Genomic DNA, 13,641 nt, shown 5'->3' on the forward strand with positions numbered 1-13,641 from the left:
CCAAGCAGCAGAGGACATGGTTGCAGCCTGAGGCATCTTGTAGCCGCTGTCTCCCATCCTAGCTTTGGGTGAATGAGGAGGGGAGAGATGGGCCACCACCACTTTGCTTTACACTCTGACCTAGCCCTCGGCCTCCTGTGGCAATTCTGCCAGCCAGTTTTGCGATAAGTGTCGCATTTTGCAGCCCTTACTGTGCCTGCAGAATCACAGGAGACTTTGGGTCCTGATTATGGTGATATCATAGTGGTGTTTCCCAACCCTCTCCTGGAGGCACAGCTCTCCAGTCGGGTTTTCAGGAGTGCCACAGTAAATATACATGAAATACATATGCTGGGAATACAATCTATGCAAGTATATTTCATGCATAGTCTGAAAACCTGACTGGTTAGATGTGCCTCCAGGAGGGGTTTGGGAACCACTGCCATAGCATCTCCATACTTGCAGATCAAATACCAACTCTGTATTATGTTTTTCAAGTGCCAACTGCAGATGTCTGCATGCCTGCGCAGGTGGGGAGAAAAATAGTGTCCTGAGATATAGAAGGATAATAGGACTAGGGGGCACTCCATGAAGTTAGCATGTAGCACATTTAAAACTAATCAGAGAAAATTCTTTTTCACTCAGTGCACAATTAAACTTTGGACTGTGTTGCCAGGGGATATGGTTAGTGTAGCTGGGTTTAAAAAAGGTTTGGATAAGTTCTTGGAGGAGAAGTCCATTACAAGCTATTAATCAAGTTGACTTAGAAAATAGCCGCTATTACTAGCATCAGTAGTTAAGACTTAATTTATGGGTACTTGCAAGCAGCTCTGAGCCATCGGCATGTTCAGATACCACATCGCCAGGGAGAGTGATACATGTGGTGGGAAGGAGCTGTTCAACCAGGCATTTTGTATGATGGTCCATTCGTGTTCCTTTTCTAACTCTGCCACAGTACCAAGCTTATGCAGGGGTGCAGCAGCGGGCACGGTCCCTGGCAGGCTTTAGGGGAGCCTTTCTTAATAAATGCTTGTGACAGGGGATTAATATTCAGATGGTTTGTCCCTTACTCTGACTGCTTCCAAGTTATCCGGATAAAACTTATCCAGATAACTTGGAAGGGTCCAAAAACATTCTGGAGCAGAACTCCGATATTCAGCTAAGTCTGGTCATGCCACAGAGCAGTCCTAAAATTAGCTGAATAAGTTTTATCTGGCTAACTAGGACTGTATTCGATTATATTTAGTGAAGTGCATAATTGGCAGGGCTTCGCTGAATATCCTGGATAAGTTATCTGGCTAATGGTAGCCAGATAATGTGTTTGCTCCCTGCATTGCTGAGTATTGGGTTCAAAATGTCTTACTATTTAAGGTCCTGATTTACTTAGCTTTTCCCCAGAAAGGGCCTGATTCCCATTCTGCAGCTGACGAGGAAATCAAGATGTTAGTGGAGTTTGTTGATGCTGACTTTTGGCTCAGATTATTGCTTATGTCTCCAGTATGTTTTAAAAACCACTATTAGCTCTGGGTAAAAAGAAAAGCAGGCTTCTGACTTATCCTGCAGAAAATGTGATTATTATTAGCATGCCTTTTGGTTTCCGTTGTGCTGGGGGCTGAGCAAGGTCTGCAAATCCAGAGCTGCACAGTTGCTTTGCTGGTGGTGGGAGAAGTTTCCGTCAGCTCAAAGATACAATGTCCTTGCCACCAGGTGGAGCTGCAGACTAAGTCCTGTTTCTGGGGAACTACATTATCTGTGCTGGGTGTTTGGTACACTTTGTTGTAAGGTAGAATTTGCTAACTTTTTTTCCTTCCTGCTGTTTGCAAGAGCTCAGCTTGGAACATGTATTTAACATATAATAAAATAACTGAAAAAGGCTGTGATTTGCCCACGGGTTTAGGCCGTCACGTGACTTTGATCTCTTAGTGAGCCTGCATGCTGTGACGGCCTTAAACCGGAAGTCACACTGGAAGGACCGCCCCACTGATTTATGGCTCCTCACTCTGAAGGTGCACTGGTATGATATCACTGTGAAGATTAGTAGGACACCAGTGGTGACCTGTTAGTGAACGATTGCCACCATGGCTGGGTCCCCAAGACCAGCTGGAGGCGCTAGGGCTGTAACCAAGTTGCCAAAATCTAACAAATGGCTTGGCCTTTAACCGCATTGATGCAGATGCTGACAGTGATAATGTGTTCTAATGGAGAAACTTATTAGTGGTGATCTGTATAGTAGTGTAATAACAGATCAAATGATGACAGATAAAAGCCATTGGTCCATCCAGTGTGCCCAGTTGGCTTCCTCTGCCATTATGGGTAAATGAACATATAAATTCCCCAAGCTTTCTGATAATCTGAACAGCTGCCAAAACTATTGCTGCTATTAGAAAGATCTGGCCACCCGGTGCAGTAATAATGGATGGTCTGTGCTGGTTACCACCATCAGGCGCAGTGGCTCGGATGTTCCCTCTCCTCCTCAGGCTCCCTCCCTCGTTTCTTCTATCTGCTAACCGCCACTGCACTGGTGACTGTCCCAAGCTTGCTTCCATTCTGCCACTGTCTTGGTTGTTCCTGTCTCTGCCGGTAGAGACTAATCCAGGCATCTGCTACTTTTTTCAGTAAAGAAGTATTTTCTCATGTTTCCTCTCAACCTTCCTCTCTCTGTTTTCAAATCATGACCCCCTTCTGTGGAAATGTAGCCATCCCTTACTTTCTTGAAGCCTGTAGCAGATTTGAATGTTTCTATAAAGCTGAGCAGGAGATATGGATGGGCCATACGGTCTTTATCTGCCATCATGTTATCCCGCTTTCCTTTCTTGCTGCTAGTGAGTACAGTTTGAGTTCCTCGTTTTGTAGGGGTTTTGCTGCAGGCCTTGTATCAATTCAATAGCTTTTCTGTGACCCACTTTCATCCTCTCTATGTCCTTCCAGAGCAGAACATAATACTCAAGGTGGGGGTCTCGCTAGTGACCAAATCAAGGGTAACATACCCTCCCTTTGTGGCTGCTGTTTTATACCGTGCACTTCGGTGGGGTCAACAGCAACAGATTCTGATCTGCATCACTTGGGAGCTTCTCTGCTGTTTGTGAAAGTCCGTCACTGTGGTGTCCTTGGAATGATTTCTCTGGGATCTGACCCATCGCTTCTCTCTTTCTCATCTTTTGCAGGAGGCGGCTCCCCACGGTGTTGGTGAAGCTGAAGATGGCGCAGAGCCTGAAATTCGCCATCACCTTCATTGAGCAGGGCCGTATCCTCTGGAAACATGTAGGCTGAGAAACGGTGTCCTGGCTACTGCTGGGCACGAGCAACGCAGAGAAGTGTTGCTCTGTCGGTCACTTTCTTCCCCTTTAGGACACGGACCCTTTGTCTTTATCTGTCTGGCAGCTCTGATCCTAATCAGTTACCCACGAACATGCGCAGCTTTGTCCACATGTATGTTTGGTGCTTCTCAGGGACAGAGACTTCAAAAAAACTAGATCTGCTTTTCCTCCCCTTGTAGAATGAAGTCTCAGCCAAGGCAATATTTTATATTTTACTTTCCCTTTACCAACTGTACAATGGATCTTGTAGAAAGGATAGAAAGAAAAACACAGTACTGAAGTTCAGAATGGAACAGATTAGTTGCACTATGGAAATGGTGAAACAAACACGCAGACAATACACCAAGCTAGTTATTTCTCACCTTTTAAGAAATAAGTCTGTGAAAAAGTAGCTTTATAGGGCCAACTTGTCACTGCCATGTAGAAAAGCTGAGTTCAGTTCCTGGACTTTGGCTTCTCTTCTGGCCTCAGTGCTGTGGATGCTGGCGAGGCAGTGCTCATAGCCCCGTCATCACTCAGTGATGATGCCTCATGTTCAGCCATAGGGTTATTATTAGCCAAGTTCTGGGAGAGCAGCAGCTTCTGGCCCCTAGCTCGGGACTATGGCTGTAATTGCTGGGCTAGGCTGGAAGATCTAAAAATACGGGGAAAACCCTAGTTCCAGTTCATACCCTAGGATCAGTCCAGACAAGTGGGTTTATGCATCCCTAGCAGCAGATGGAAGCAGAGAACAAAACTTTTGAGGCACTGCTACATAACTGCTACCTGCAGTCTTATCAGTATTTCTCTGTCTCCAGCAGATGGTAGAGGTGCAAACCTGCAGTGTGAAGTTAGCAAAAAAAAAAGACAAAACAATATAGTTAGAAAGATTCGGCTCCCCAAGGTGTTAGATTCTTTTGTGGACCATCCCTTAGGTGGAGCAGGGCGAGCGTGGGATTGGTAACCCCTGCCTTGATTCTGCCCTCCTTGGCAGGAGAGGAGTTGATAGCCAGGGGTCCTAGTTCCCTCACCCCCTCTGGGCCCTTCACTCCCTCGGTCTCCTCAGCTTGTGGCCTCCAGAAGCAGGGAAGTTCTTCTGTTCCCTTTCCCATTCTGTCCTTGTCAGAGCAGGTATGTGTCTTTAAAAAAAAAAAAAAGTGGGGGGGGGTTAGGAGCAAGGGAAGAGGAGAGGCAGGGCTGAAGCAGCAGGTAAGTGCCTTTTTTTTCTGCAGGAGAGAGCGGGCCGAAGTGCCTTCATTTGTCGGGGCTTAGTGCTGAGTATTTCAGCACCCGACAGTGTCGGGGAGCACTCGCGTCGGCAGCGGCTATTTTTAGACCTGACCACGTGTGCAGGCCCACTTGAGTTGGCAAGCCAGCTCCCGCACAGCGCAACAACGTTTGTCACACCTGCAGTTTGAGGTGAGCTCACCTCGATTCGGCTTCGTTTTGCCACGATTGTGCCTTGGGTGGGGGGGCTGGGACCTCGGTGGGACCCCCGGGGGGGGGGGGCGGCGAAAATGTGAAGGCAGCTGGGCTGGCTCTGGCAACCCCGGAGGTGGGGGGGGTGTCAGAGGAGCCGGCGGCCATTTTGGCAGCACATGCTGAGGTGTAGGCTGCCATTTCTGAGCCCAGGTCTCCCTTTCCATGCTTTTTCCTATGGGAAAGGACCCTGCTGGTGGCAGGGGACTGGGAGGGGCTCGAGAGGTAGTGGATCAGGACTCTTCCTCCTCGTACCCGGAGGCGTTTTCCATTGATTTTGTTCTTCTCCTCCATAAGGATTATTTAGCCAGAAAGGAGTTAGGGGCAATGAGACCCTTACCTAAGAAGTCTCAGACTGCCAAGAAGGCTAGAGAGCCGGTGGAGCCAGGAGGGATCCTGCATATGTTGGGACTCGGATGGGCCCAGGAGGAGGAAGATTCGTCAGAAGGTACTAATCATCCTGATCAGGGCCAAACAAGGAGCCTGTTGGTGCCCTGGGGGATCCTATGTAAGATCCGAATCAGGATCCAGTGGATGTTTCAGGGGATCCAATGCAAGCAGCCCCGTTAGAGGCAGGGGTAGCCTATGTGGCCAATGCTCTGTATGACATGGTCCAAACTGTCGCTAGGAGTATGTTCTCTGCGGTGGCGGCACGAAGGTTCCTGTGACTGTGAAATTGGTCAGCGGATGTATGGTCTAAAGCCCAACTGTCAAACCTTCCCTTTAGGAGGAAGCTTCTCTTTGGGGAGGACTTGGAGCAGCTGGTGAAGCAGTTGGGAGAGTCGAAAGGCAATAAATTGCCTGAGGACAGGAAGGGCCCTAAGAAGACCTTTCCACCGCAAGACCATTTTCGAGAGGCGAGGAGATTTTGTACAGGTAGGATCCCTGCTCTGGCATCACAGAAGCAGAGTTCTGGCAGACAGCAGCCCTTTCAGAGTCAGCGCAGACCCTCCGAGGGACTTTAGGTAGGCAATGAAGGTGTGATGGTCCATTCTTCCATGGAGGCTATCGGAAGGAGGCTGTCTCTCTTTTACAAGGAGTGGACCAGAATCACATCGGACCAGTGGGTCCTGGAGGTGATAAGAGATGGCTATGGCTTAGAATTTTCTCGGCCACTCAGGGACACTTTTGTACTCTCCCGCTGCATATCATAGTGCAAGCAAGAGGCGGGATACACTACATCGATTACAACTTCTGCATGCCATTGTACCCATGCCGCCTCAGGCAGGGCAAGTATCCTGTATACTTTGTGGTGCCAAAGAAAGAGGAGACTGTTCGGCCCATTCTCGATCCATAGAAGGTCAATGCTGCTCTCCAGGTGCCACGTTTTTGGATGGAGTCATTGCGCACGGTGATAGCAATGGTGCGCAAAGGGGAGTTTCTAGCGTCGTTGGACTTGTCAGAAGCCTATCTTCATAACCCCATTAGGACCGAACACCAGAAGTTTCCGAGGTTCATGGTTCTGGGAGCACACTTCCAGTTTTGAGCTCTTCTTCCTTTGGATTGGCGATTGTGCCACACACATTCACAAAGGTGATTGTGGTAGTGGCGGCGGCACTTAGGAAGGAAGGTATCCTGATACACCAGTACCTGGACGATTGGCTGATACGGGTGAAGTCTGAGATGTGATCGCTCAGTTCAGCAGGTACTGCAGCTTTTGGGGTCATTGAGCTGGGTGGTGCACCTTGCAAAGAGTCATCTGAGGCCAACTCAAGTCACTGGAGTATCTGGGAGCACGCTTTGATACCCGGCTGGGGAAGGTGTTTCTGACTATGGAAAGTTTTCAAGATACAGAGTCAGGATCTTTGGCTTTTGCACCTGTCTGTGCCCAGGTTCTGGGATTACCTGTAGGTCCTGGGTTCCTTGGCATCTACGCTGGAATTAGTGCCATGGGCCTTTGCGCATGTGTCCTCTGCAGGGGGCTCTGTTATCCTGTTGGAATCTGCTGTCAGAAGAAGTTCAACTTCCTTTACCGTTGCCAGAGGATGCCAGGTCCAGTCTTTCGTGGTGGCTGTCTCGGCGCAATGTGGAGAAGGCTGTGGATCTGGAAATGCCAGACTAGGTGCTAGTGACCACAGATGCCAGCCTCTCTGGCTGGAGGGCAGTTTGTCAAGGAAACTCAGCCCAGGGTCGGTGGTTGCCAGGGGAGAAGACTTGGTCTCTCAATCAGAGCAGTGCGCAAGGTCTTGTTGATGTTTCTTCCGCTCATCTGGGACAAGTCAGTGCAAGTTTTCTGACAGTGCGATGACAATCAATCATCAGGGCAGTACAAAGAGTCATCTAGTGGCGCTGGAGGCGCAAGAACTGTTTGTGTGGGCGGAAATGCATCTGCTTCTCATGGGGCTGGAGTGGACATTGTGCAGGCAGACTTCCTCAGCAGAGACAGCATCTGGACCCAGGAGAGTGGGAGTTGTTGGCAAAAGCCTTCACCTTGCTGTAAGCAAGGTGGGACAGACCAGTGGTAGACCTCATGGCAACTCCATCAAATGCAAAAATGGATCAGTTTTTCAATCACAGAAGGGAGGTTGGATCGGAGGGCATAGATGCACTTGTTCAACCATGGCAGACACATCTGTTGCGGTACGTGTTTCCATCATGGCCTCTCGTAGGTTGAGTGTTGTGGCACATCAAGCTTCATCCGGGCAGGGTGATTCTGGTGGCATCCGAGTGGCAGCGCCTGCCATGATTTGTGGACGTTCTGTATCTGACAGTGGATGGTTCAGTTCGCTTGGCTCATCTCTCGGGGTGGCTACAGCAAGGACTCATATTTTCAGACTGGGAGGATAGATTCTGTCTAGCAGCTTGGCTTTTGAGAGGCGGCGACTCTGTTTGAAAGGCTATTCGGAGCCTGTGATTGCAACTTTGCTTCAGGCGAGAAGACCTTCCACTTCAATGGCTTATGTGCAGGTGTGGAAAGTTTTCGAATCTTGGTGTTTGCAGAACAGGGTGCAGCTTTTAAAGGTGGACATCCTGCTGATCCTGGCCTTTTTGCAGAGGGGTTTGGCTTATAATTCCCTTCAGGTCCAGGTAGCAGCCTTGGATTCCCTTCATGGTAGGATTCAGGGAAGACCACTGGTGTCTCATCCGGATGTGGCTCGTTTCCTAAAAGGGGCAAAACATCTGCGACTACCAGTGCGGAAGATCTGTCCGGCATGGAGTCTGAATTTGGTTCTTTGGTTGCTGTGTGGCCCTCCCTTTGAACCAATGCAGAGGGCATCGTTGAAGGATTTAACCCTGAAGACTTTTTCTGGTAGCCATCTGTTCGGCTAGGCAAATATCTGAGCTGCAAGCGTTGTCATTTAGGGACCTTTTCCTTTGCTTTTCGGAGGATGGGGTTTCTTTGGTACAGTTCCTTCCTTTTTGCTGAAGGTGGTGCCCTCTTTTCACCTTAATCAGGTGCTCAAGCTTCCTGCCTTTCCAAACTTGACAGCCAATACTCTGTGACTAGAGAGCTTCGTTTATTGGATGTGTGTTGAATTCTGATGCGATATCTCAAGGTGACAAATGGCTTTTGGAGATTTGATCATCTGTTTGTCCTGTTCAGTGGAGCAAAGAAGGGAAATAAGGCTTCCAAGGGCACTATTGCATGATGGTTAAGAGTCGATAGCTTCGGCTTACATCTGTAAGAGCTGGTCTGTGCCGGAGGGATTGAGAGCACATTCCACTAGGGCACAGGTAACCTCAAGGGTGGAGTGTAAACTGCCTTCTCCTCAGGTTTGTTGTGTGGCGACATGGTCTTCTCTTCACACTTTTCCAAACATTACCGCTTAGAGATGTGGGCCCCAGAAGAGGCAAAGTTTGGGGAGAGTATGTTATGTGCAGGTTTTTCGAGTTCCCGCCCAGAATAGAGGGGCTTGGGTATATCCCACTTGTCTGTACTAATCCGGGGTACGAACAGGAAAGGAAAATTGGTTCTTACCAGCTAATTTTCGTTCCTGAAGTACCATAGATCAGTCCATAGACCCGTCCCCATCTGTCAAAAGATTTCCTCACTTCTGGATATGGCTGAGCTGGCAAAGGATATGCTCAGAGTGAAAAGAAGTGTACATAGTTTGGTATATGTTTTGTGTTAAATCAAGGGGGCCTAGTTTGCAGAGGCCTTCAACTTTGTCTCTGTTCCCTCAAGGCTTTTGGGTGTTTAAGGTAGACATCTTGGCTTGGGTACAGGTCAGTACTGAGGGCCTGCAGGTGGCACTCTTGATTATGTAGTAGTGCCTCAAGGTTTTGTTCTCTGCCTCCATCGGCTGGTAGGGATGCATAAACCTACTTGTCTGGACTTCAGTTTGCACACTCTCTCCCCCAGGGCCGGGCTTGGGTAACGTCAACCCATGGTACTTCAGGAATGAAAATTAGCAGGTAAGAACCAATTTTCCTATGCTTGTTCATGAAGGCTTAGCGTGCAGTAGAGACCATTTCTTTTTTTTTCTTTATATTTTTATTGAATTTAAACAATTTACAGAACATAAGTTCAAGATATCAGCATATAATTTAGCACTACAAATTTTTATAAAACATAAAATATTCATTCATTCAGTATCTGAAATATTAAGAAATAGGGAGTCCAATATACACTTGAGCAGTGTTATTAGAAAGAAACAAACAACACTATACTTTAACCTAATATCTTGCCCTGTATGATGATGCCTGACGGATTTATTTTTTGCCCGGATTTGAGAGCAATATTCAGGAATGTGAGTCGAGATATGTTCGCAGCTGCACAGGATCTTGAAACACATACCTAGCATCTTGGAAAATCAAAACACATTTTGAGGGGTAACATAATATAAATTTTGCTCCCCTACTTATGACTTCTGGTCGCATTTGTAGGAAACTCCTCCTTCTCTCCTGCATGGCCTTTGTTACATCGGGGTAAATCCAAAATCTATAGCCATGAAACGCAAGATCTTGATTTCTAAGATAATTTCTCAAAATAGAATCTCTTTCAGAGATAAAGACAAATGAAACAGAGTTTCCCTAGTTGTTATCACAGTTTCCAGAGTCATTTCAAGGAGTGCAGATACATTCAAAGACTCGTCTTTCCACATTTGTAATTGTGGTGATATTACTTCTTTTTTCTTCTCCTTGCACTAGGCAGATAATATATCTTAGACAAAGCCAGTAATGCCTCTTCAGGAAATTTCAGGATATCTTTAACATAACTTCTAAACAAGTCTCTTGGTGAGAGACCCTTGACCTTTGGGAAATTCAAAATGTGAAGATTAACACGTCTGTATTCATTTTCCATTCTCTCAATTCGAGTATAATTTATAGTTTCAGATTTTACTAAATTATTTTGAATATCTTTTAAATCGTCAATCCTTTGTTCATTCTCCATCAGTCTTTTTTCCAACGTGTTAAATTTTTATATCTGAATTCTTGGTATGTTGGAGATTTTCTCTGAGCAGACAAGACATATTTTTAATAGAAGAATCCATTGCTACGAACATACTCCAGATTATATCTACAGTAATTTCTTCTGGTTTTGTCAAAGGATAAATGCCAGCTACCTGTATCTCCGGCTCACTTGTGCCCTGTTGCCCCAAGTTCTCTGTTCTTACCAACTTCCTGGTCGTTTGAGGCAGCCTGGTCCCCGGAGCCTCGATCTTCTCGGCTCTCCGAAAGTGACGCCACATTAGCGTCCTTTCTCGGGACCATTGTTCTTACTGGCGCCATTTTTTCTTCTAGCCACCCAACTGTGGCTTCTCCCGATAAACTGAAGATCTCAGATGGCGGGTCCAGAGCCTCCGGAGCGCCAGGACTGAGAGATGTTTCCTCCACCTTGGTCCCCCGAAGCCTGCTCCGCAAAGGGGATCTCTGCGTTTCCTCCCACCGGCAAGATCCTCCTAGGGCTCGCAAACAAGCTCTCGATATGCGACAGCCTTAAATCCAGAGGAGTAGAGGTAATGTTTGGCTTCAATTTAGCCTTTTGTTTCATGTGCGGCATAGGAAAACATTTTTAAGTAAATATCCAAAGAAAGGCAAATTCAAATAGAGCCACGGAGCAAGGTTGTGCACGTCTCATCTACTGCGCGGCCATCTTGGACTCCAGTAGAGACCATTTCTGACTGAACTGGAAGCACAAAGGAGCAGGAGGAAACTGCCAGGCCCAAAAGAGAGCATATCTAAATGTACACTTTAGCTCTATTATGGGAAGATGAAATTGCCTAATTCGTCCTAATTTGGGGACTCCTAAAACCGAAGGATGAGTTACATTAACAGTATCAAGGCTTATTTGTTAAGGGTAGAAATTGCCACATCAGCAAGTTACCCCCCATACACTCTTTTCTTTATTTCCAACCTCTAGCCTTTAGGGATCCACAATGTTTATCCCATCTCCCTTTGAATTCATTCACTGTTTTCATCTTCCCCACCTCTTCCGGAATGGCATTCCAGGCATTCACCCCCTTCTTTGTGAATAAATATTTCCTGACATTGGTTCTGAGTTGGCCTCCTTGGAATTTTATTTCATGACCCCTAATTCTATTGGTTTATTTATTAGTCACCTGCTGCCAAAGCTCTAAGTGAAGGAACATTCAGACATTTATATAAAAAAAAAAAAAATTAATTTAAAATTAATTTAAAAAAACCCCAAAGCATTAAAACAAAAACTGTCAGAGTACATAAATCACAACAAAAACTCACGCAAGGCCTGCTAGAACAGGAAGGTCTTTAACATCAACCTGACTGAGATGCATACTGGTCAACCAGGTCAGTAAACCTTCAGTTTTCACTGGCCTGAGTCATAATTAAGTGCCCCAAAGCCACTGCTCATTTCAGTGCCTATGTAGTCAGCTCCAACAGATGTTGCTGGGGGATCAGTTAGGATTATGGGGATGATGGTGCATAGCAGACAATTATTTCTGCTAGATTTTATTTTTCCTCCTGCATTGATTATGTTGGTTTCTATGTTCCTTTACTGGGTTCTCTATCAGATATACGAGTGGGGCCAGAAGTAGTCACAGATCCAGCCTTCCTAGTGACGAGGTAAGCAGCGTTTGTGTTGTAACATAGCCCGCTGTCTGAATTGTATTAATCATATCTAGTTCACAGAACACACAATGCCTTTATGTTAGTCTGCATTTTAATTTCACTAAAGAAAGGGCTCATTTCAGAGACTGCTTCTTGAAAAGTTGGACAAGCATGAAATAAATGACAATGAACCGAAATGGCCCAGACCATGTGCTTCAGGCTGGTTTTGTATTTGATCAATGGCTATTTAGTTAACTCATAGAAATCAGGACAGGGATAACATCTCATGTAAGAAAGGCAGCACTGAGGGTATTTTCTTTACCGGTGCTTTGCTGCTGCCTGGCCATTTTTTATTTTTTTTTTGGGAGAAGGTAAATGCCAACACTCTATGTGATGCCACTCCTATCCGCTCATCTCAGTAGATAATTAACGTTATGTAGACTGCAAGTAGGTGCTCGGGCTTTCTTATCACAGCATGGAAAATGATTCTTTTTTTTTTCTTCAGATTTTTGAAATTTCAAGCATCTAATGTCAGTTTAGAGTATTGTAAAAATTGTGAATAGTTAGTTTCTCTGGGCCTTTGTGAGAATCAAGCAGTATCCTAGTACAGACATCTCTTTCTATACATACACCGCTGAAATAACAGGATTAGCTTCGCTGCTGTGCTGGTCTTGGATAAACTCCACTGAAGTGAATTAGTGACAGAGGGAGGTGTTTGTAGATTGGCTCACCCAATCTACCCAGTTTCTCCTGCCTACAAATCCATTGGAGCTTGTGGCAGGTCACCTCTTCTTGGAAGCTTGATGCGGTTCTCCCATTGCTCTGGGCCCACTGGCTTCTCTTTGGTCTTCTGATGATTCAGCAGAGGGGAAACCCTAGGGTTGGAAGAGTTTTAAACTCAGTCGGATGAATCGTTGGAAGACCAAAGAGAAGCCAGTGGGCCCAGAGCAATGGGAGAACCGCATCAAGCTTCCAAGAAGAGGTGACCTGCCACAAGCTCCAATGGATTTGTAGGCAGGAGAAACTGGGTAGATTGGGTGAGCCAATCCACAAACACCTCCCTCTGTCACTAATTCACTTCAGTGGAGTTTATCAAAGACCAACACAGCAGCGAAGCTAATCCTGTTATTTCAGCAGTGTATGTATAGAAAGAGATGTCTACTAGGATACTGCTTGATTCTCACAAAGGCCCAGAGAAACTAACTATTCACAATTTTTACAATACTCTAAACTGACATTAGATAATTTTTTTTAAGCATTTGTGATGCTGCATTTCAGATATGTAAAATTTGATTACATGAAATATAATTTTGATCTTTAATAGGTTTGTTGTTGCATGCATTGGGATCTGCCTTATTCTAACGATGGTTGTACATGGTGAAATAGAAGATTTTTAATGAATGTGCTTGCCCCGCTTCTTGTATACACTTAACCTAATTGGTTAAAGGGAAATGAACAGGCCTTTGTTTTCAAGCTGTCTTTCTATAATGGAAGACAAACATTTTGTCTCCTGTTGAAAGGTCTGTGTGCATATTTGGGACACAAGGTATCAGAGACAAAAAGGAGTTGAATTAACACAAGTTTGAAACTCTTGGCACTACCACCCACAGCGTGTAAATGTGGGTAATTTAACCCCTTTTTGTGTCTGTCCGCTAGGGAAGAATTTACACACACACTTTACTCGTGAAAATTGGCCTGACTGGAAATTACCACTCTCAAATGTGTACAGATATAGATAGAGATATATCTATTATATATCTGAGGATAGAGAAAATACCTACAAGTACCGGAATGTAATCCGCTTTGAAGTGTCACAAAAGAATGCATAGAAATAATAATAATAGCGCTCGCACTTGTAGCCACACTAGGAATTGTTGCTGCTGTGAGTGTGTTTAGATCGTGGAGTGAAGCAGCACAT

The 13,641-nt window shown here is 45.8% G+C and overlaps 1 protein-coding gene across 1 annotated transcript in view; it reads left to right on the plus strand.

The window, feature by feature from the left end:
- IMP3 (IMP U3 small nucleolar ribonucleoprotein 3) overlaps nucleotides 1-13,641 on the plus strand; it is a 29,477-nt gene that overhangs the window by 10,979 nt on the left and 4,857 nt on the right. The window contains exons 4-5 of the mRNA XM_029618141.1: nucleotides 3,144-3,223; nucleotides 11,687-11,738. Of these exons, the coding sequence (XP_029474001.1) occupies nucleotides 3,144-3,223; nucleotides 11,687-11,738 (132 nt within the window). The remainder of the gene's footprint in view (nucleotides 1-3,143; nucleotides 3,224-11,686; nucleotides 11,739-13,641) is intronic.

The sequence above is a fragment of the Rhinatrema bivittatum genome, chromosome 10, assembly GCF_901001135.1.
Source record: "Rhinatrema bivittatum chromosome 10, aRhiBiv1.1, whole genome shotgun sequence".
In the NCBI taxonomy this organism is placed as follows: domain Eukaryota; kingdom Metazoa; phylum Chordata; class Amphibia; order Gymnophiona; family Rhinatrematidae; genus Rhinatrema; species Rhinatrema bivittatum.